This window comes from Dasypus novemcinctus, chromosome 3 (genome assembly GCF_030445035.2).
Source record: "Dasypus novemcinctus isolate mDasNov1 chromosome 3, mDasNov1.1.hap2, whole genome shotgun sequence".
NCBI classification, from domain to species: domain Eukaryota; kingdom Metazoa; phylum Chordata; class Mammalia; order Cingulata; family Dasypodidae; genus Dasypus; species Dasypus novemcinctus.
Genome location: NC_080675.1, coordinates 124557182 through 124581822, shown reverse-complemented (window position 1 = coordinate 124581822; position 24641 = coordinate 124557182). Strand labels below are relative to the sequence as shown.

The following is a 24641-nucleotide window of genomic DNA, read 5'->3' as shown; positions in this document are numbered from 1 at the left end:
AGGCTGTGTGTGAACTGCTATTCTTTGATTCTTGGTTGAGCCCGTTCTGGGTCTTTAGGATTATCTGTGTTAGTTGCTCAAATCTGGGCCCTGGACCCAGCAATGTGTTGCAGGTTTCTTCCTACGGCCTTGTGGAGGGAGGTTGTGAAAGGCCAGAAAAAGCCTCTCAACTTATTTATTTTTAATTTCCTCACATATACTTCTTTGTTCTGCCAGCAGATGGCGCCCTTTGGTAGCCCTCTCAGTTCAGTGCCTGGTGGGAGTGTCTTTGCTGCAACTGGGACTGAACCATGTCCTAGAGGTTCCTGCCTGGAGGCTAAGAGCCTGGTAATTAAGACTTTCTCAGAGGCAGTTATCAAACCCTTGCTGATAGCCCCCTCCCTTTTTCTGAGTAGAAAATAATTCTGTTCCACTCTGCATCCTCAACAACCAATCGGGGTCAGTAGAGAGGATTGAGAGGGTGGGATGTCTAGTCCCTTGCTGGCTCCCAAGGCAAACAGTGGTGTGTCCCCACCCAGCTTGGAAATTTGTGGGTCAAAAGTTGGGTCAACCTTTGGCTGTGTCCCTCTCTTTCTTGTTTCCTGGGGAGGTGGAGGCCTGGGGCCACCTTTCTCTGTAGCCACCAGCCCTGAGTCCTGAGAATTCAAAAGTGTCCATAGGGGAGGATGCCACAATTTGCACCTGTGGCAAGACACAGTTTGCCATCACTTTTCCTTTGCCCTCTCTCCTCTGGGCAGTGCCCATCCTTTCCCTGGTGTCCTAAACCCTAGAAGACGTTCCAGGTCATTTCTGCCTGTTCTCTGGCTATTTTTCTGGCAGAGAATAGAGTCCCATGTCTTTTCAGTCTCCCATCTTCCTGGAAGTCCCAGTTAGATCTTTGATTTTAGCTCTTTCTTCCTTTTTAATATGGGCATTCCCTCTCAGCCCTGCCTTTGCTGTATCCCATACGTTTTGATAAGTTGTGTTCTTATTAATTTGTCTCAATATATTTACTAATTTTCCTTACAATTTCTTTGACCCATGGATTGTTTTAAGAGTGTGTTGGTTGGCTTACATACATTTGTGGATTTCCCCTTTTCCCATCTATTTTTGTTGTTGTTGTTGTTATTATTTTGCAGAGGTACCAGGATTAAACCCAGGACCTTGTGCATGGGATGCACACACTCAGTCACTGAGCTACATCCGTTCCCTAGTCAGAATTGGTTTTTTTGTTTCTTTGTTTTGTTTTTAGGAGGTACCGGGGACCAAACCTGGGATCTTGTACATAGGAAGCAGGCACTCAATCACTTGAGCTGCATCTCTTCCCTCCCATCTGTTATTAATTTCCAGTTTCATTGCATTATGATCTGAGGAGGTGCTTTGTATAATTTCAGTCTTTTTATATTTATTGAGGCCTGCCTTGTGACCCAATATATGGTCCATCCTAGAGAGTGAGCCCTTGAGAAGAATATGTTAAGAGGAACAGTGTTAACTGCTGTTCTTTGATTCTTGGTTCAGCCCTATTCGGGGTCTTTAGAATTGTCCCTTTTTCATTGCTCAGATCCAGGCCATGGACCCAGTAATGGGTTGCAGACCTGCTTCCAGGGGTGTTGGGGAGGTAGGTAGGAGACTTTTCCTGTTGAGAGTCTTTTTCTTTTTCTTTGCCCTCTCTGTTCTGGATGGTGTGCTGCCTTCTCCTGGTGTCCTGAGCCCTAGAACATTTCCCCAGGTATTTCTGCCTCTCCGTTAGCTATTTTTCTGGGCAAAAAGTGAGTGCTGCATGTCTCCAATCCTCCATTTTCCTGGACGTCCTTGCTACTATAACCTGATTTCCAAAATCTTACTCCTAAGTGAATGAATTCCTTTTGCAGAAATGCCTGTTTATTAATTTGCTTTCTAAAGACTTTGTTAAATAAATAATAAGATAGTCTTATTATGAATGCCACAAAATACTGAAAGTATTTTATTTAACTGGAATTTTAAGATGACATATTTTTAGAATTTAAATCCCTTTTCTCTCCAAGACTAGTGGATTAACCATTTTGTCAAAAACTAAACAAAGTAAAAAAAATTGAACTCATGTCCCCTTTCTTGTTCCTAGTTTCTTGGATTTTTGTATATAGGAATTTACTTTATGATTTGAAAGGAATGAGTAGAATAAAAAAGTGTTTGTTTTATCATTAATAGTTTAGCTCCTCTCCATCAGTACAAATGGTATAGAGTCCATACCTATGGACTTTTTCATTATAGAGTATAACTATTATATGAATGATCAAGGACCACTTGCTCAGGATTATCTATTATAGCAAATCATTTTATACTGGACTAAGAATGCGTTTTTCATAATGTGTGCAGTTTGAACTATTATGAAATAGAAGTATTTATTTTTAGCATAAGGGATAATTTCAGGCTATATCCAAACTTTATAGCCATCTTAGTTTGAATTTTGAAGTGTAGTGCAACCTAAATTATGAAATTTTGTTTTGTCAAGCATCTCTGTGGACTTTACGTATGACTTTTTAGATGTCAAGTGTTCTAATTATTTTTTCCTCTCTAATCTTAAGCTATGTACAGAGTGCCCTGAGGATCTTCAAGACAGCAGAAGAAAGCAGATTAGATCGTGATGAGGAAAGGGCCTATGTACTATATATGAAATATGTGACTGTTTTTAATCTTATCAAAAGAAGACCTGATTTCATGCAACAGCAGGTATCTTTTATTTCTGTATTTTATTTGCTAAGTTAATTTTGCTCACTGGAACTACTGATTTCCTCTAGAGGTTTTAACTGACAGTGGAAGTTAGATCACAATGTGTGGCATCCAGTTCAAACTCTTGGCAGAAAGAAAAAGCAAACTAAAAATTTAATTGTATTATATACACACACACTTAGCCCTGGTTTGGTATGAGTTTTTATAGCAATATACAGACTCATGATCTGTTTCCTTTAATAATAAATCTTTGCCTTGTCAAATGGAAGGATGCAGTTTTCTCATGCATTAAATGAGAAAAATATGCCTGAATGTTTGCATTTGTACCCCCTCAAGAGTCAGGGTTAAGTTACTTAAATTTTTATATGACAGTTTTTTATATTTGACTGACACTGTAATCATACTAAAGATCTCATTTTGCGAAGTTTCCAAAATCCTTTTTTTTTTTTTTGCTCTTAACCCTTTGAGCAGTCTACTTTGCTGAGGCCATGGGTGGGGAGGGAGGGTGTATGTGTGTGGGTGTGTCGGTGGGTGGGTGGGTGTAAATGAATTAAAAAAGAACCTATGACTGGGATAAGTGTGCTAGAGAAAATTGTGGCATTTTGATTGCATCAGGAACAGGCAAAAGAAGAACATAGAACCCAGGTTAAAGAAATGAGAAGACTGTTGTATTGATGGTTCTGCCTTTACTGAGGAAATATTTTGTAACTAGACAGTAGTAGCAAAATATTTCCGATAGCTTTCTTACCTGTAGAGAAGCCATTCTTGAATTACTATTGAAATTTTTCTGTTGTTCTCTGAGGGTTTATCTCATTTAGTATAACTTAGAAAAACAACAAAAGTTCACTTATTTATTTTTTTAGGAGGTACTGGAGATTGAACACAGGACCTTGTACATGGAAAACAGTCACTCAACCACTGAACTACATCTACTCCCCAGAGAGAGTTGTGTTTTTTTTGGGAGGTACCAGGGATTGAACTCAGGACCTTGTATGTGGGAAGCAGACACTCAGCCACTGAGTCATATCCTCTCCCCCTTATTCTTTTTTTTTTTTTTTAAGATTTATTTTTTATTTATTTCTCTCCCCTTCCCTGCTCCTCCCACCCAGTTGTCTGCTCTCTGTGTCCATTCGCTGTGTGTTCTTCTGTGTCTGCTTGTATTCTTATCAGTGGCACCAGGAATCTATGTCTCTTTTTGTTGTATCATCTTGCTGCGTCAGCTCTCTGTGTGTACGGCGCCACTCCTGGGCAGGCTGCACTTTTTTCACACTGGGCGGTTGTCCTTACAGGGCACACTCCTTGCGTGTGGGGCTTCCCTATGTGGGGGACACCCCTGCATGGCATGGCACTCCTTGCATGCATCAGCATTGCGCATGGGCCAGCTCATCACAAGGGTCAGGAGGCCCTGGGTTTGAACCCTGAACCTCCCATGTGGTAGGCGGATGCTCTATCCATTGAGCCAAATCTACTTCCCTCCCCCTTATTCTTTGATAAAAGCATTTTTTTTCCAGAGTAATGTTAACAGTTTCTTTTGATTATTAATTAAGGTGTAACTTTAATGAGTTTTACTTAATGGTTACAAATCATTGCTGGTATTTCTTTTCACCAGCAAAGTTATGCTAATAATAGTTACTGGATTTTAGATCTTACCTTTGAAGAGGTGGCTTCTTGCAATCAGAGGTTCATCCACCTGTCCACAAATGGAAATGGCTAGATTGGTTCTGTCCAGGGAGAAATATCTTGGCCATGCTTTTTTTTTTTTTTTAAAGATTTATTTATTTATTTATTTCTCTATCCTTTCCCCTCACCCCGGTTGTCTGTTCTCTGTTCTCTGTGTCAGGAGTTTGCTGTTTGTCCACTGTAATAGAGCTATTTTTTTTTTTTTTAAGATTTTTAATTTATTTCTCTCCCCTTCTCCACCTCTAGTTGTCTGTTCTCTGTGTCCATTAGCTGCACGTTCCCCTGTGACAGCTTCTATCCTTAACAACGGTACCAGGAATCTGTGCTTCCCTTTGTTGCAACATCTTGCTATGTCAGCTCTCTTGTGTGTACGGCATCATTCCTGGGCAGGCTGCACTTACTTTCGCGCTGGGCGGCTCTCCTTATGGGGTGTGTTCCTTGTGTGTGGGGCTCCCCAACATGGGGGACACCCCCGCGTGGCACTGCACTTCTTGCGTGCATCAGCACTGTGCATGGACCAGCTCCACACGGGTCAGGGAGGCCCGGGGTTTGAACCAAGGACCTCCCATGTGGTAGGCGGATGCCCTATTCATTGGACCAAGTTTGCTTCCCGTAATAGAGCTATTTTTATGTACTTTTTACTTTTGCTTTCTTTTTATAAATTAGTTATTTTTTTTCTTGGATAAGATTGGAATATTTTTACAACTACCTTTTTTTCTTTAGAAGGTTTGGAGTAAATTTTAATGAATGAGAGATTTTTCCATTTCCACAGAGTATTCTATTGTATTTACAAATGTGCGTATCTAGTTGAAAGAGGCAGGAGAAAGTCAGGTTAGGAGTCTCCCTGTAAAGGCCTAACTAGCCCAAGCTGTTGCTTCATATGCTGCAGGTGTTCGGTTGCTAGTTTTCAGTAGGAGTTTTTCCTTTGTTATAGGGACCTTATCTGTTTCTGCCTTAGAATTGTCTATTTTATTTAGTCCACCCTCTCCAATGCACTTCTAATACTTGAGAGGTTAAATTCAGTAATGAGATATTTTCTGTATTTTTTGCCCCTTAAATCAGGTAGAGATAGAATGTAATATCTCTCATCTTCAGAAACTTGTATCTTTTACTCTTGTTTTATACTAGAGAATATTTGTTTCAGATAAAACTTGTTAATTTAGGAAGCTCTCTAGTTAGTGGAGAAAGACACAGTACATTTGTTTATTGCTTACTCTTTGAAAAAAAAATCAGTTTATGAACAGTTTTTCATGTTTATCTGAAAGGGGGGGAGGAGTAACATGGAAAATAATAGTATAGCAAAGTCAAGATAGAATTAGAATTATATTTGAAAATCTCCAAAACATTCTTTTTTTTTTTTTTTTTTTTTTTAAAGATTTATTTATTTATTTAATTTCCCCCCTCCCCTGTTGTCTGTTCTTGGTGTCTATTTGCTGCGTCTTGTTTCTTTGTCCGCTTCTGTTGTCGTCAGCGGCACGGGAAGTGTGGGCGGCGCCATTCCTGGGCAGGCTGCTCTTTCTTTTCACGCTGGGCGGCTTTCCTCACGGGCGCACTCCTTGCGCGTGGGGCTCCCCCACGCGGGGGACACCCTTGCGTGGCACGGCACTCCTTGCGCGCATCAGCACTGCACGTGGGCCAGCTCCACACGGGTCAAGGAGGCCCGGGGTTTGAACCGCGGACCTCCCATATGGTAGACGGACGCCCTAACCACTGGGCCAAAGTCCGTTTCCCTCCAAAACATTCTTGATAATTGTTCCTTAATATTTGCTGGTGGGAAGTGGACTTGGCCCAATGGATAGGGTGTCCATCTACTACATGGGAGGTCCGCGGTTCAAACCCCGGGCCTCCTTGACCCGTTTAGAGCTGGCCCACGTGCAGTGCTGATGCGCGCAAGGAGTGCTGTGCCACGCAGGGGTGTCCCCCGCATAGGGGAGCCCCACGCGCAAGGAGTGTGCCCCATAAGGAAAGTTCAGCCTGCCCAGGAATGGTGCCGTGCACACGGAGAGCTGACGCAGTAGGATGACACAACAAAAAGAGACACAGATTCCCATGCCGCTGACAACAACAGAAGCAGACAAGGAACGCGCAGCAAATGGACACAGAGAACAGACAACTGGGGGGGAATAAATAAAAAATAAGTCTTTAAAAAAAAATTTTGCTGGTAAGCCTTTTTGTCTAGGAAATCTTGAGAGCTATATGAATTTATGTTTATGAATGGAAAAATTCTACTTGTAAACCTGAGGACCAAAAGTTTTTACTTGTGTAAGAATTGGATTTTTTTTTGTATTGGTAATTGTTATATTATTGAAAATTTGAAAATGTTTACTTTGACTGTAAGCATAATTTTCCTTTAAGTGCACAAAGAGATAAAATCATTGACAGGAAACTTCACCAATATTAGGGGAGTGTCTCTTGGTATTTTGTAACAGGCACTCTGAAGCACAGTTTTTTAAGCCAGGTTAAACTGAATTCATAGGCTGGCTTTTTCATGGGTTCGTGTCTGAAAATGAATAAAACAAATCATAGCATTTTTGATATTTGCTTTGTCTTTTTTTCTAATCAGAGAAATCTTACAGTAATCTTTATATTTAAAAAGCTTTATAGCAATAGTTTGGATATTCTGGTTATTGACATAATTTCCGCTATAATGTTCACTTAATACATTATTGAACAAACTGTACACTCTTATTAGAATTACAAAGAGAAAGGCCCATTTTACTTATTTCTCTTTAGAGGAATAAACCAAAACATGATCTATTTTTAGCCTAGGTGGACATGTAATAGTTTTTATCAACAGATTTGCTTTTGATGACAGCCTTTCAAAGAGCCAAAGACGGGTGCTTCTGTCCTCCTGGCCCTTTTTGCAAATTTAGAATACTACCATTTGTGATGAACTGTGCTGATAGGCTGTATTTTTAGTCATAGTGATAAGTGCTGGCTTGTCATTGGAGCCAATAATCATTTAGTCAAGTGTCTCTATATATTACTACCATGTTGAACCACCCCTGATTTGAAAATATTTCTGACAGCAGAATCTAATGAGTAACCTGTTGGATTAGGGATTTTTAAAAATATGAGCCAAAATTTTTGCTTTTTTTTTTTTTTAGGTAGGTAATAGTATTGATGATTTATTTTCTATTTAATTTTTGGTTATTTAGGGTTTCCTCAAGTGCAGATTCGTTTTATGTACCAAGTCTTTTGACTTGATTTGGGAGGCTGATAGTTGTTAATAAGTTGCAAACAAACAAAACGAATCCAATGCTGTGTATCTATGCACAATTTCCCTTACTACTTCTGAATCTAGAGAAAAAACCAACTAGGTGACATTTGTAATAGGAAAGTATATTTTGCTATTGAAAGCTTTGCTCTTTGGCACTTATTCATTAACAATAAAAATAGTATTTACATTTTTTAAAGGTGCCTTACAAATAAGTAAAATTTATTACTCAGTGGATTTATTAGCATACTGTATGAAAAACAGTTTTGAAATATTTGGAGAATAAATGATGCATTTATATATTTACATTTTTAAAAAATACTTAAGTCATCATAATGTTTTCAACTAAACGTTTTTTACATAAATATCGTGATGTTAATGTTTTTAGCACTTGTGCTCTGTACTCTGGCCATTATTAACAGTATGGGATGGTTTTCCTATAATTTTAGGACTATTTTCTTTCAATACTTGGACCTGCAAACCTCAAAAAAGCTGTTGAAGAAGCTGAAAGACTCTCTGAAAGCCTTAAACTCAGGTACAGCCATTATTATGAAATCTTGAAAAGAATGTAAATTTAGAAGATAAAAATAATATTTAAGATTTGTCCATTTATATTTGACCATGCATATAATATCCCAATTCCGAGAAATTAAGTCTTATGTTAAGTGAGACACAAAAATTTAAATCTTTCACTCTATCACCTATATAATGCTTCATGTATTATCATTAATAATCTTTATTGAAATTTAAAAGGTGTTTAGAATGATAGATTGCTAAGGTAACCATAGGTACATTAGATTAGAGCTCAGATCCAGTGTTCTATTTGTAAGTTTCTGACAGGATTCTTCAGAAAAATTGAGTTCCTCATTTGTCTGCCCCATGTTGTTCTGTGCTGCTGGTCTGGACACTGGTCTGGGAACGAAGTGTTTGTTGTTAGTTTTGAGCTTCATAGCTTCATATTTGCAGACGTTACATAGGTATTAAATTTTTTTTTTTATTCACGCGGTTGTATGTTTACAGAAAAGTCATGCAGGAAGTACAGAGTTCCCAAATTGACAGCTCTCACACACCCCGTTTTCCCTATTATTAACATTTTGGATTAGTGTGGTACCTTACTTAAAATTGATGAAACAAAATTATTATAATCATATTATTAAATATAATCCATAGTTTATATTAGGGTTCATTCTTTGTGTGGTACAGTATATATATTTTGTTTGTTTTAAAAAATCTGCTTTTGGTATTTGACATGACTACCTTCCTGGTCTTAAAAATTGATTACAAATTAAAAATATTTCAATTTCTAGTCAGTGGTCATTCTGCACAAAATAGGTAACTTTTCGGTTAAATATTTTGTCTTCGTGGTTTTTCCGTATTTGGGTAAACATCTATTGTTGTTTAATATGTCATAGTCTCTACTAGAAAGGATCCTTTTCAATTAATATATTCCCTTTTCCCTTCTATGAATTGCTAATCTTGGGCCTGGAATATTTTAAGGTGGATCATACCATTTAAAATCACCATTCTCTTCCTCCTATAGCCAGTTAATCATCTAAGTAGAAAAGAATTTCTCCTCATCTTTGTGTTACCTATTATTAACTGTTTCCTCTTGGTTATGTCTAGTTTTTCCCCAATCATACTACTACCTACAATTATTGTGTTCTTTACTCTTAATTATCTTCTAGGCATTAGGGCCTTTCTGTTGATTATTTGATGTCTGTACTTTTAATATATTTTTTAAAATATTCCGAACCACTTTATAAGTGAATGAATCTTTATAGCTAATTATTTTTAGAATAAGAACATTATTGAAGTATTCACATACCATACAATTCACCCATTTAAAGTATGTGTGTATGTATGTATGTATAAAATTCAGTGGTTTTTAGTATATTCACAGAGTTGTGTAGTTATCACCACAATCAGTAAAAGAACATGTTTGTCACCCCAAAAAATAAAAAAAATAAACCCTGTACCATTAACAGTTACTCTTTATTTTCTCCAACCTCTTCCTCTCCCAGCCCCAGGCAATCATATACTTTTTTAAAAAGATTTAAGATTTATTTTATTTATTTAGTCCTGTCCCCCTCCCCCTTGTTTACCCTCTCTGTCTGCTGTCTGTGTCCATTTGCTATGTGCTCTCCATGTCTGCTTGTCTTCCCTTTAGGAGGTACCAGGAACCAAATCTGGGACCTCCCATGTGGGAGAGAGGCGGTCAGTTGCTTATGCCACCTCAGTTCCCTACTTTGTGTCTCTCATTGTCTTTCTTTTTTGTGTCTCCTTGTTGCGTCATCTTGCTGTGTCAGGTCGCAGTGCCTGCCCTCTGCGCCAGCTCACTGTCTTGCTTGCCTTCTCCAGGAGGCACCGGGAACCAAACCCTTCCCCCCCCCCCCCCCATGTGATAGGCGGGAGCTCAGTTGCTTGAGCCACATTTGCATCCCCATCATATACTTCTGGTTTCTATAGAGTTGCGTATTTTGTAGGGTATGACAAAAAATACAATGGCCTGTATCCGTCACTGCAATGTCATACAGGACTTTGTTATGTCTCTCATTATGTCTTCCTCCTTGTGTCTTTTGTTGCGTCAGCTTACATCGCTCAGCTTTCTGTCTTGCTCATCTTTAGGAGGCACTGGGACCTTCCATGTGGTAGGCAGGACCTCAATTGCTTGAGCTACATCCGTGTCCCTCTTACAGGGTTGTTGAGTGAATTAAATAAATTAACACTTTTTAATTAAATCAGTGCTTGGCACATAGTACTCAGTGAATGTTTGCCAGTATTATTATTACTTTTTTTTTTTTTTTTTTTACTTAAACTGCGAGAATTTATTAACTTACAGTTCTGAGGCCATGAAAATGTCCAAATCAAGGCACAGGTGATGCTTTCTTCCTGTAGACTGGCTGCCAGAAATCCTTGGCTCCTCTGTCACATGGCAAGGCACACAGCAGTGTCTGCTTCTTTCCTGGGTTTCCTTGCTTTCCACTTCTTTCTTGCATGGCTTGCTCTTTGTCAGAATTTCATTCTCTTATAAAGGACTCAACTAATAGGATTAAGACCCATCCTGAGTGAGGTGGGTTACCCTTTAACTGAAGTACCCTCATCAAAAGATCCTAATTACAACATGGGGTCCACACCCACAGGAATGGATTAAAGTTAAGAACATTATTATTATTAACAGTGGACACATTCTGGTTCTATAACACCTTTCTTCCTGGAACTCTTATTGTCTGCATAGAAGGTGTCAGTAAAACAATTATGTAATCTTGCTCCTTATTACAGTTCTCTCATTTCTGACAGAACACTGAAATAGATGCTCAAATATGAGATTGCCAGAAAAATCTGAATTTGATAATCCCACAGAGATAACAGTTGGTGATACCTGATTGCTAGTCCATCACCAAGGTCTCACACAGTGCCATAGAGAAATAGGGGAACTGAATATGCCAGAAACACAGTCTTGTTAGAGATTTGAGGATCTGTTTATCACAGGATGTTGCCTGAGCAGATGTGAAATGGTAAAACATTTGTTTTTGTAAAACTCTATATGAATTTGTCTTTCACTTTTGTCTCTCTTTATTTTAACATTTTAAAACTCTATAATCTTTTTAAAGATTCTTTTAAAAAAATTCTCTTTAATTTTCTTTAAAATATTCTCTTTAATATTTTTGTTTTTTCTTTTTTTAACTTTATTTTGTACATTTAATATTGAAAATATAAACAGTAATTGAAAAATGAAAATATAGCTTAATAAAAACACACATTTCTCAAATGTACTGGATACATGTAAAGCTTTTTTTAAATCATTCAATATGTTGCACAATATATTTGGACAAAGGTCTATTCAAGCATTTTGCCCATTTTTAAATTTGGTCATTTGTCTTTTTATTGTTGAGTTGTAACATCTCTTTATATATGCTGGATATTAAACCCTTATTAGAAATGTGATTCCAAATATTTTCTTCCATTGAGTTTGCTGCTTTTTCACACTTTTAACAATGTACTGGGAGGTGCAAAAGTGTTTAATTTTGAGGAGGTCCCATTTATCTATTTTTCTCTTTTGTTGCGTGTATTTGGATGTAAGGTCCAAGAAACCACCACCTACTACAAGGTCTTGAAGATGTTTCCCTACATTTTCTTCTAGTAGTTTTATGGTCCTGCCTTTTAAAGTCTTTGATCCACTTTAAGTTGATTCTTATAAAGGGAATGAGATAGATGTCTTCTTTCATTCTTTTGGCTATAAATACCCAGTTCTTCCACCTCATTTGTTGAAGAGACTATTTTGTCCCATTAACATGAACTTGGTAGATTTGTCAAAAATGAGTTGACCACATTGGTAAGGGTTTATTTCTGGGTTCTCAATTGTATTCCACTGATCAGTAAGTCTGTCTTTAAGGCAGGCCATGCTGTTTTGACCACTTTAGTTTTTTAATATGTTTTAAGATCAGGAGCAAAATTCCTCCTATTTTGCTCTTCTTTTTTGGATGCTTTTGGTTATTTGGGTGTACTTTCCCTTCCAAACGAATCCTGTAATTGCCTTTTCTAATTCTGTAAAGTAGGCTGTTGGAATTTTGATTAGTATTGCATTGAGTTTATAAATCAGTTTGGGTAATATTGATGTCTTCACAATATTTTGTCTTCCAGTGCATGAACACAGAATGTCTTTCCATTCGTTTAGGTCTTCATTGATTTCTTTTAGCCTTGTTTTGTAGTATTCTGCATATAGGTCCTGTACTTCTTTGGTTAAATTAGTTCCTAGGTATTTAAGTCTTTTTGTTGTTATTGTGAATGGAATTTTTCCCCTGATCCTCCTCAGATTTTTCAGTACTGGTGTACAAAAGCATTACTGAGTTTTGCACGTTGATTTTGTATCCTGACACTTTGCTGAACTAATTTATTAACTCAAGTAGCTTTGTCGTGGATACTCCAAATTTTCTAAATACAGGATCGTGTCATCCACAAATAGTGAGTTTTACTTCCTCTTTTCCTGTTTGGATTCCTTTATTTTTTTTCCCTTGCCTAATTGCCTTAGCTAGAACTTCTAATGCAATATTGAATAAAATTGGTGACAGTGGACATCCTTGTCTTGTTCCTGATCTTAGAGGGAAAGCTTTCCCCATTAAGTATGATGTTGGCTGTGGGTTTTTCATATATGCCTTTTATCATATAAGGGAATTTTCCTTGTATTCCTGTCTTTTGAAGTGTTTGTTGTTTTTTTTTTTAATCAAAAAAGGATCCTGAATTTTGTCGACTGCCTTTTCTGTGTTGATCGAGATTATCATGGGTTTTTTTCCATCGGTTTGTTTGTGTGTATTATGTTGATCGATTCTTATGTTGAGCCAGCCTTGCATACCAGGAATAAATTCCACTTGGTCATGATGTATAAGTCTTTTGATATGCTTTTGGATTAGTTTTACATCTGTGTTCATTAGAGAGATTGTTCTGTAATTTTCTTTTCTTGTATCTTTTTCTGACTTTGGTTATTAAGGTGATGTTGAATTCATAAAATGTGTTATGTAATTTTCCCTCTTCTTCAGTTTTTTGGAAGAGTTTAAAAGGATTGGTGTGAATTCTTTTCGGAATGCTTAATAGAATTTGCATGTGAAGCCTTCTGGTCCTGGACTTTTCTTTGCTGGGAGATTTTTGATAACAGATTCAATCTCTTTAAATGTGATTGATTTGTTAAGTTCTTATATTTCTTGTAGCGTCAGTATAGGTTGTTTGTGCATTTCTAGGAATTTGTTCTTTTCACCTAGGTTGTCTAGTTTGTTGGCATATGGTTTTTCATAATACCTTTTTATGACTTTTTATTTCTGTGGGGTCAGTCATAACTTTCCCCCCTTCATTTCTGATTGTATTTATATGCATCTTCTCTTTTTTTTTTTTTTCCTTTGTTTGTCTAGCTAGGCATTTGTCCATTTTATTGATCTTCTCAAAGAACTAGCCTTTGGTTTTGTTGATTTTCTCTGTTTTGTTGTTCTCAATTTCATTTATTTCTACTCTAAACTTTATTTCTTTCCTTTTACTTGCTTTGTTACTGGTTTGCTGATCTTTTTCTAGTTTCTCTAATTCAGTTAAGTCTTTGAGTTTAGCTTTTTCTTTTTTAATATAAGCATTTAGGACTATAAATTTCCCTCTCAAGACTGCCTTCTCTGTATTCCATAAGTTTTGATAAGTTGTGTTTCTGTTTTCATTTGTCTCAGTATATTTACTGAGTTCTCCTCCAATTTCTTCTTTGACCCACTGATTATTTAGGAGTCTGTTGTTTAGTCTTCACACATTTGCGAATCTCTTCTTTTATATTACTGATTTCCAGTTCCATTCCATTGTGATCTGAGAAGGTGCTTTGTATAATTTCAGTCTTTTTATATTTATTGAGAGCTGCATTGGACCCTAATATGTGCTCTGTCCTGGAGAAAGATCCCTGGACACTTGAGAAAAATGTTTAACCTGCTGAATTTGGATGCAGCATTCTGAATATGTGTGTTAGGTCTACTCGTTTATCATATTGTTCAAATTCTCTCTTTGTTGATCTTCTGTCTAATTGTTGTGTCTCTTGATGTGAGTGGGGTGTTGAAGTCTCCAACGATTATTGTTGAGAAGTCTATTTCTCCCTTCAGTTTTTTTTTTTTTTCTCTTTTGTTTGCTTATTGTTTTGTTTATGGGAAGCCCCAGCAACTGACCTTGGGACCTCCTATGTTGGAAGCAGGCCCTCAGTTGCTTGACCTACATCTGCTGCTTCTCCCTTCAGTTTTGCCAGAGTTTATCTCATGTTTTTTGGGGCACCCTGCTTAGGTGCATAGATATTTATTATTATTATATCTTCCTGGTGGATTGTCCATTTTATTAATATATAATGACCTTCTGTATCTCTTGTGTTTTGCATTTAAATTCTGTTTTGGCCAACATTAGCATAGCTTCCCCTCCTCTTTTTTGGTTACTGTTTGCGGGGAATATCTTTTTCCACCCTTCCACTTTCAGCCAGTTTATATTCCAGGTCCAAGATGAGTTTCTTGTAAGCAGCATATTGATAACTCTTGTTTTTTTTTAATCCTTTCTGTCAGCCTGTATCTTTTGATTGGGCTGTTTAATCCATTCACATTCATTAATCCATTCACATTGGAGTTTAATCCATTCACATTCAGTAATATACTTTAAATGCATTTTTTACGTCCACTAATTTATTCTTTGGTTTTCTTATGTCATATCATATTTTTGTTTATCCTTTCTGCTATTCTTTTTCTATATGCTACTCCAGGTCTCTGTCCCCTGTCTTTTTCAGGTTCTAAGCTTCCTTTACTATTTCCTGCAAAAGTGGATTATTTTTTATGAACTTTCTTAGTTTCTGTTTATTTTTTACTTTTATACTCACCTTCATATTTGAAGGACAATTTTGCTCTATAAGGAATTCTCAGCTGACAGTGTTTCTCTTTCAGTATACTAACTGTATCATACCTCTGTCTTCTCACCTCCATGGTTTCTAATGAGAAATCCATGCTAAGTTTTATGGGACATCCCTTTTATGTGGTTTGCTGCTCTGAGACTTTTTTCTATCTTTAACGTTCTGAGTAGTATGTGTCTTGGACTGGGCCTATTAAGATTTATTCTGATTGAGGTGTGGTGTGCTTCTTGGATATGTAAGTTCATTTCTTTCATGAGAGTTGGGAAATTTTCTATTATTTCCTCAGATACTCTTTCTCGCCCTTTTCTCTTTTCTCCTGCCACTTTGTTGAACTCATTTATTAACTCAAGTAGCCTGAGCCATTGCTCAATTTTTCCCATTATTTTCTCTCTGTGCTGTTATTTCTTCAGTTTTAGCTGTTCTGTCTTCAGTATCACTTATTCTTCTATCATTTCAAGCATGCTGTGGTATGCCTCAGATGTGTTTTTTGTTTTTGTTTTTTTCTTTTTCTAATGGTTTTTTAAAAATGTGCTTTTTATTTAATTTTTATTTATTTATTGCCCCCCCCATTGTTGTTTGTGCTTGTTGTTTGTTCTCCCTGTCTGCTTGTCTTCTCTAGGAACCAGGAATTGAACCTGGGACCTCCCATGTGGAAGAGAGGCGCTTAATTTCTTGCACCACCTCTGCTCCTTGGTGTATTGTGTCTCTCATTGTCTTTCCTCTGTGTCTCTTTGCTGTATCATCTTGTTGTATCAGCTCACCGCACCTGCCCATTGCACCACCTTGCCTTCTTCAGGAGGTCCTGGGAACTGAACCCAGGACCTGCCAGGTGGTAGGCCAGAGATCATTCACTTGAGCCATATCACTTCCCTCTCGTGTTTATCTCATCTGTTGTATATTTCATTCCCATGAGCTCTATTACTTTTCTGTCCAGGATTTCAAATTCTTCTTTGCTCAGTGTCTTCTCCATATTGTCTTTCAACTCATTATTTTGATTAATTTAATTAGTGTATCTCCCTAATTAGTTTTCTCAAATCATGCATGTCTCCTGGGGCTTTGATATATTCCTTATCTTCGGCCATGTCTTCCATTTTCTTAGTGTGGCTCATAATTTTTTGCTGATGTCTAGGCATCTGGTTGGGAATTAGTTTACTCAGTTTCTCAATTTCTTTCTCTTTTGCAGGGATTTAATGGCTGGAGGCTGTGTTTTACCAGTGCTCTTTGATTCTTGGCTCAACATGGATCATTAGGATTGTCCCTGCTAGTTGCTCAAAAGTGGACTCTATACCCAGTAGTTCGTTGCAGACCCACTTCCTAGGGCTTTGGGGAAGGAGGCTAAAAAGCCTGGAAAAAGCCTCTCACTTTTTAATTTTCTCTCCTGCAATTCCTAGAGATACCAGCAAATGGTGCTCCTTGGCAGCCCTCTCAGTTCAGTGCTTGGCCTGAGTGTATTTGTTGCAACACAGACTGGATCAGTGTGACAGAGCTTCCTGCCCTGGAGGCAAAGAGCTTTATAATTCAGACTTTCTCAGAGACAGTTCTCTAGCCTTCTCTGGCAGTCCCCTCCCTTTTCCTAGGTAGGAAATAATTCCACTTCCCTCTGTGTCCTCAGCAGTCAGTCCTGATTAGAAGAGGAGATTAGGAGGGTCATGTAAGTTTAGCCCCTTGCTGCTCCCAAGGCAAACAGTGGTGCAGCCCCACCTGGCCTGGAAGGGCTCAGGGGACACAGCAGACCAAATTTGTGGCTCAAAATCTGAGTCAGACTTAGACTGTGTCCCCTTCTCTCCCCTTTCCTGGGGAGGTGCATCCTCAACAATCAGTCTGGGCTAGAAGAGAGGGAGACTGAGAGGGTCAGATTTCTGTAGTCCTGCGCAGCTCCCAGGGTAAACCACAGTGTGGTCCCAGCCAGCCTGGAAGGGCTCAGTGGCACAGCAGACCAAATTTGTGGGTCAGAAGCTGAGTCAGCCTTAGTCTGTGTCCCTTTCCCCTTTCCTGGGGTGGTGGATCCCTGGAGCTCCCTCTGTCTGTAGTCACCGGCCCAGAGTCCTGAGTATTCTGTAGTGTCTATAGTGTTGGGGAGAGTGCCGACAGCAGCAGCTGCTGGTTTGAACTCACAATTTGGTCCTTGTGATTCCCCTCCTTTTACCCTCTCTCCTCTGGGTGGTGTCCAGCCTTCACCTGGTGTCTTAAACCTTAGAAGATCTTTTTCCAGGCTTTTTCAGCCTGTCCTCTAGCTATTTTTCTGGAGGAGAAGGGAGTTCTGTGTCTTTCTAGTCTACCATCCTCCTGGAAGTCCAATATTCTTTTAAAACTGCAAACAAAGACTAGCATTCTTAAATAATAGAAGCAAAGAGAAAAATAAGTAGCCGATTGTTAGCCACTGTTATTAATAAAAACTTTCACAACCCATATCACTTCAGGAAGGACTGAGGTGCTTTGTAAACCTAAATTCTTAACAGTGACCTCCTTCTGTATCATAAGTGACTGGGCTGCCAGTAACTATAATATGTGATTTTTTCAGTGAGTCTGACTCTGAAGCTATACTTCTTCCTCAGAGTGAATCCACTGTTAGCAAACAACACTAGATTTGTCTATTTTAGAAGACTCTTATTTTAGTGGCAATTTATGAGTGACAATCTTCCACTTAAAGTTTAAATATAATATAGTTTGTACAACAAAGCAGTGTCGTCAATTTCAGCCCAGCAGTTATTCTATATTTAAGAGCAATATTGTTTCCCCAGTAGAGCTTTATCATTTATTTCCTTCTACTTATTTTGGGTTTCTTTTGCTCTTCTTTTTCCAGTTTCTTAAGATGTAACCTAAGTCATTGACTTATTCTTTTATACTTTCTAATATAAGCATTTAAAGCTATAAATTTTCCTCTAAGCATTGCTTTAACTGCATCCCACACATATTAATAGGTTGTATTTAGACTGTTATTCTCTTTGAAATATTTTTAATTTCCTTTGTTATTTCTTCTTTGACCCATATATTATTTAGAAGTGTGTTGTTTTTTGTTTAATTTACAGATCGGTAATTCTTGTTTTTGGCTCTGCACATGGTCTCTCTTGGTGAATGTATCCTATGCACTTGAAAAGAAAGTGAATTTTACAGGTTTTGCATGAAGTGTTCTCCATATGTCATTTGATTGATGTGGTTGACAGTGTTTCTCTGATCTTCTCTATGCTTATTGATTTTTTTCCCTGTCCGGTTCGATTGATTACTAAAAGAGGGGTGTTAACATATCTGACTAACTGGATTTTTCTATTTTTCCCTTTAATTCTCTTAGCTTTTATGTACTTTGAAGTTCTGTTTTTAGGCACATACAACTTTATGGCTGGTACAAATTCCTATGAGTTGACCCTTTCATTATGATGTCCCTCTTTATTGCCCTTTTTTTTTTAAGTGTGGTCCCAATTTACTTGTTCTTTTATGTCTAATAACTTTGGATGTTGCAAATGAGAAATTTCGAAGCTCTGGGTTCTGTTATATTCCTTTTAATAGTGGTGTTGTCTGTCTTGGTAAGCAGTTGTCTTGCTTGGATGTCAACTCTCACATGTATTGGGCACCAGCTGAAATATCTTTTCAGTTCCTGTAGCCTTACTTGAGCTCCTTATTGTCTGCACCATGTGTGCTCTGTTCACAGATCAGCTTAGAGATTTGGGCAAATTTATATAGAGGATTTGGGACTCCTCCTCTGGCTTTCTGGGAATTCTTGCCCTCATTTTCCAGCTTCTGTGGTTGCCTTGATCTCGCTTCTCTGGTTCTTCAAGCGCTTAAGACAGAGTTTCTATTGGAGTTTTAGCTGCTTCCAGCACCAACTAAGGCCTGCCATTGGGTCTGAAGCCACAAAAAATGGTATATGTACTCAATGCCCTTCTCTTCTTCCAAGTGTTAACTTCTCTCCACTGTCTGCTTGATTTTGGTTGCTCTCCAGTGTCATCAGATATATATAGTTTGTCCAGAGTTTATAGTCATTTGTGGGCAGTTCAGTCTAATTGGAACTACTAAGGCATTATGAAAAACAGTACACTTCAGTCTTTATATTTTAGGGAGAGAGGCTGGCATTTTAAAAATACTGAATGGTAATTGTAGTTGCCATATTCCTCATTTCAAATTTTAGTGATCATTTTGACAAATAGTTCTGAGGGAATTGCTAACCATGAGGATTGAAATTAACTACTAAGAATTTAGAGGAGGAGCAGTTTTCCTTATATTGCCTCTATTTAAGTAGTAGTTTAGTTTTGTGTGACATGTTACTTCTTCTCTAAGAGCTACACCTTATGAAATTAGAATTATCATATTGGTAATAGGCAGGATTTTGGTCACTGTTAAGCTGATGCTAATAATGGGATGGGAAATCATTTTTAGCTTAGAATTTATTCTTAAATTAGGTAGATTAAATTTTTAATACGTGAAGCTGGCACAGTTCTTTTTGAGTAGTCACCATTTCCATAGTATAGTGTTATTTATTCATTTAGAAATTTTTCATTGTGACATACTCAAGAGTATAAAGTATATAAAATGTAAATATATACTATGAAGAATAATAAAATGAAAACTTTTTTTTTTGTATATTTTTTTTTTTGTCTTTTTTGTTGTTGTTGTTGGTCTTATACTCTCCTCCAACTTTGCCTTTCCTGTTTTTTCCTTTCTTCCTGCAGAACTCCCTTTAGAATTTCTTGAAGGGGAGGTTTCTTGTTGGTATACTCTTTCAGTTTCTGTTTGTCTGCGAATATTTTGAACTCTCCATCATGTTTGAATGCTAGTTTAGCTGGATAGAGTATTCTTGCTTGGAAATTTTTTTCCTTTAGTACCTTGACTATATCATACCACTGTCTTCTTGCCTCCATGGTTTCAGAAGAGAAATCAGCACTTAATCTAATTGAGCTTCCCTTGTATGTGATGGTTTTCTTTTCTCTTGCTGCTTTTAGGATTTTCTCTTTGTCTTGAGCATTGGATAATTTGACAAGTATATGTCTTGGGGTGGGCCTGTTGGGGTTTATGACTTGTGGAGTGCGCTGTGCTTCTTGGATATGTACATCTGTCTCTTTCAGTAGATTTGGGAAGTTTTCAGCCATTATTTCCTGCAACACTCTTTCTGACCCCTTTCCCTTCTCTTCACCTTCTGGAATGCCTATAATACGTATGTTTGAGCGTTTTGCATTGTCATTCAGGTCCCTAAATCCTAATTGGATTTTTTCTATCTTCTTATTGACCCCTTCTACTATCTGTTTGATTTCTGATGTACTGTCTTCCACATCACTAATTCTCTGCTCTGTCTCTTCTAGTCTGCTGATATTTGCTGCAAGTGTATTTTTGATTTCTTGAACTGTGGTGTTCATTCCCATCATATCTGTTATGGAAAACTTTTTTTTTTAAGATTTATTTTATTTCTCTCCCCTTCCCCCCTGTAGTCTGCTCTCTGTGTCCATTCACTGTGTGTTCTTCTGTGTCTACTTGCATTCTTGTCATGCGGCCCTAGGAAAATGTGTTGCTTTTTTTTGTTGCATCATCTTGCTGCATCAGTTCTCCATGTGTGCGGCACCACACCTGGGCAGGCTGCGCTTTTTTTTACGCAGGGTGGCTCTCCTTGTGGGGTGCACTCCTTGCGCATGGGGCATCCCTACACGGGGGACACCCCTGCGTGGCATGACACTCCTTGTGCGCAGGCAGCACTGCACGTGGGCCAGCTTACCACACAGGTCAGGAGGCCCTGGGTATCAAGCTCTGGATCCTTCATATGGTAGGCAAATGCTCTATCAGTTGAGCCACAACTTTTTCCCAAAATGAAAAATATTAATTCATTCTCTACTACTTATTGACCTTAACTAATTACTCACTTTTTTCCTTTCTTTCCTCTTTTCCCTTTATTCATATTTGAAAATCATAGCCATTGTTAAGTATTGCCAGTAATACTTAGAATGAACAAAATTACAGATCCCAGCTAGTGTATAGTCCCTTAAAGCTGTTTAATTTCCAACAAATTGGTATTTCAGGAGTTCATACTTTTAAAAAAATGTAACCTAGTCACTGTGGTGATTCTTTTTTTTTAAACAAATCAATTTTATTGATACATATTAATAAAGTGTATAATTCATCCAAAGTGTGCAATCAGTATTTGGTATACTCACATAATTGTGCATTCATCATTTCAGTCATTATTAGAGCATTTTCATTTTTTCAATAATAATAATAAACAAGAAACAGACAAGAAAATTCACCTCTAAATCTCTTGATGTTTCTTTCCCCTGCTGTACATAGCTGATGTTTCTGGCTATTATTGCACAATTATTTATTTATTTATTAAGCAGTTTCATTGAGCTATTAGTCAGCCAAAGGGGTGCTGATGCAAAATACCAGAAATCAATTGGTTTTTATAAAGGATATTTATTTGCGGTAGGCGCTTACAGGTACCAAGCCATAAGGCATAAGGTACTTCCCTCACCAAAGTCTATTTTCATGTGTTGGAGCAAGATGGCTGCCAACATCTGCAAGGGTTCAGGCTTCCTGGGTTCCTCCCTTCCAGGGTCTTGCTACTCTCTGGGTTCAAGGTTCCTTCCTTCCCAGATCTTGCTTCTTCCTGGGTTCAGGGTTCCTCTCTTCCTGGGGCCGGCTTCTCTTTCCTCTGTGTCCTTACTTCTTGGGGCTCCAGCTTAAGGCTTCAGCGTCAAACTCCAACATCAAAACTCAACATCAAAAACCGTTGCATCAAAAGCTCCAGCTCTTTCCTTTGTCATGCCTTTTATCTGCGAGTCCCCACCCACTAAGGAGTAGGACTCAACGCCCTAGTGACCTGGCCCAATCTAAGCCCCAATAATAACTCAATCATGCCCGGTAATAGACCAGATTACAAACAATCCAATATCTATTTTTGGAATTCATAACTATATCAAACTGTTACAGCTATACTCACATACTATAAGATCTATCCAAAGTGTATAATCAGTGGCTTTTAGTATAATCACAATGTTGTGCATTTATCACCACAAAAATTTTTTAGAACAATTTCATTACCCCAGAAAGAAAAACTCCAAACCCCTTAGCATTCCTTCCCTAGCGCTACATAACCACTAATCTAATTTCATCTTTATAAATTCATTTATATTTACATTTTATATAAATGGAATCATATAATATATAATACTTTGTGTCTGGTTTCTTTCACTTAGCATAAAGTTTTTGTTTTTTTGTCTGATATTAACATTTTTATTAACATAATAAATGATATTACATTTATTTGGCTTCAAAGAAAAAGTCTTATATATGCAATTTTATCCATACTCATATTTCACATGTGGTTTTACTATGCTATACAGTTCCATGTTACATTTCTTAACTTTCCTTTTAGTAATATACATGACCTTAAACTTTCCCTTTAAACCACTTTCATTCTCACATAATAGTACTGCTAGTTACAAACATTATGTTGCGCTTTCTCCTTTTCTGTTCATTTCCAAAGATTAACACACATCCTTTTTACCAATTCTGCATGTTAACACTATTTCTGTTTTCTGGTGACCCATATTCAAGTTAGTAACTTCATGAGATTATACAGTCATATCTTGGTACTCACCTGCTTTGAAACTTACCGAATTTGGTACTTGACGCATTTTGACGTGAAAATTTTGCCCCGATACTTGTTTATTTGGTACTTGACATGCAAGCTAGAACTTGTCAGTGTTGGTTGCCTCATGACTTGCTACCCTTTCCAGCTGAAACAAGGGGTCATGTATTAGTCATGTGGTAGCTCTTGCCCAGTGCACAAACCATTGTAGTCTTCTCTTAGCTTCTGTGGTCATTTTGTGTATTTTTGCATTTTTTTGTCGTTATGAGTCCTAAGAAAATGAGTAGTGATAGTACTGAGCAGAAAATTACTTCTTACCACCATTGAGGGGAAAAAAGAAATAATAGGTAAATATGATAGTAGTATTTGTGTTATTCATCTTTCTAAGGAATACGGTATACCTAGAACAATGGTCTCCACCATCACTAAAAGTAAAGAAGTACTAAAAAAGACTGATATTGAGAAATGAGTTAAAGCAGTAACAAAGCAATGTTCCTAAATGGTTGAAGTTGAAAAGCTGTTTTTAATTTGGGTAAAGCAGTTAGTGAGCCACAACGTATAGGAAGCCATGATGTGTGAAAAACTGAAAGTGTTGCATGCTTATCTTTTAAAAGCATACCTGAATGATGAGAGTGTTGATGTTTTAAGGCCAGCCATGGCTGGTTTGATAATTTTAAAAAGAGGACTGGCATCCCTAGGGTAGTGAGGCATGGTGAAGCAATGAGTGCTAATAAAAAGACTGCTGATGAATTTGTCAGTGAATTTCAAGACTAAGTAGACGGAAGCAGACTTGGCCCAACGGATAGGGCGTCCGTCTACCGCATGGGAGGTCCATGGTTCAAACCCACGGCTTCCTTGACCCATGTGGAGCTGGCCCTTGCGCAGTGCTAATGTGCGGCAAGGAGTGTCCTGCCGTGTAGGGGAGCCCCACGTGCAAGGAGTGTGCCCTGTAAGGAGAGCCGCCCAGCGTGAAAGAAAGTTCAACCTGCCCAGGAGTGGCGACCACACACATGGAGAGCTGACGCAGCAAGATGACGCAACAAGAATAGGCAGATTCCTGGTGCTGCTGACAACAATAAAATAGAAGCGGACACTGAAGAACGCACAGCGAATGGACACAGAAGAACACACAGCGAATGGCCACAGAACAGACAACTGGGGCGGTGGGGGGGGGGAGGGGAGAGAAATAAATAAATTTTAAAAATCTTTAAAAAGAAAAAAAGACTTAAGTAGAGGCTGAGGGTTTTATTCCCACCAAGTTTTTTTTTTTTAAAGATTTATTTATTTATTTATTTACCTCCCTCTCCCCCCTCCCCCCTCCCCCCCCCCCCCCCCCCCCCCCGCCCCTGTTGTCTGTGATGAGACTGGAGATTTTTGGAAGATAATGCGGAGTAGGACCTACATCACAAAAGAGAAGAAGGCATTACCAGGCCACAAAACAGTGAAGGACAGGCTCAATCTATTGTTGCATGGGACTTAAAACTCAATCCTCTACTAGTCTACCATAGTGAAACCTGAGAGTTTTCAAGAAGCCTAATGTTATAAAAAGCAAACTTCATGTGATGTGGAGGGTAAAAGGAGGCAATTTTTCACTGAGTGGATAAATGAAGCATTAGTCCCTCAATGAAAAAATATTTGCTGGAGAAAGATTTGCCTCTGAAAGTTCTCCTACTTTTGGACAATGTGTCTGCCCCCTCCCACTTGGAGGACAACTTACTGAAGGAGTTCACCTCCTTCATTGTAAGGTTCCTGCGCCCCAACATTACTCCTCTCATTCAGCCCATGGACCATCAGGTCATTTTTTTTTAATTAATTATTTTCTCTCCCCTCCCCCCCCCCCCAGTTGTCTGCCCTCTGTGTCCATTCGCTGTGTGTTCTTCCGTGACCACTTCGATCCTTATCAGCGGCACAGGAATCTGTGTTTTTGTTGCATCATCTTGCTGTGTCAGGTCTCCGTGTGTGCGGCGCCATTCCTGGACAGGCTGCACTTTCTTTCACATTGGGCGGCTCTCCTTATGGGGCGCACTCCTTGCATATGGGGCTCCCCAATGAGGGGGACACCCTGTGTGGCACAGCACTCCTTGCACACA

The 24641-nt window shown here is 38.3% G+C and overlaps 1 protein-coding gene across 4 annotated transcripts in view; it reads left to right on the top strand.

Annotated features, from left to right (window-relative positions):
* The window catches only part of USP8 (ubiquitin specific peptidase 8), an 87730-nt gene that overhangs the window by 31435 nt on the left and 31654 nt on the right, over positions 1-24641 (top strand). For all 4 annotated transcript variants that reach the window (XM_004471548.4, XM_058294202.1, XM_012530235.4 and 1 more), the window contains 2 exons: positions 2544-2688; positions 8035-8120. In XM_004471548.4, the coding sequence (XP_004471605.2) occupies positions 2544-2688; positions 8035-8120 (231 nt within the window). The remainder of the gene's footprint in view (positions 1-2543; positions 2689-8034; positions 8121-24641) is intronic.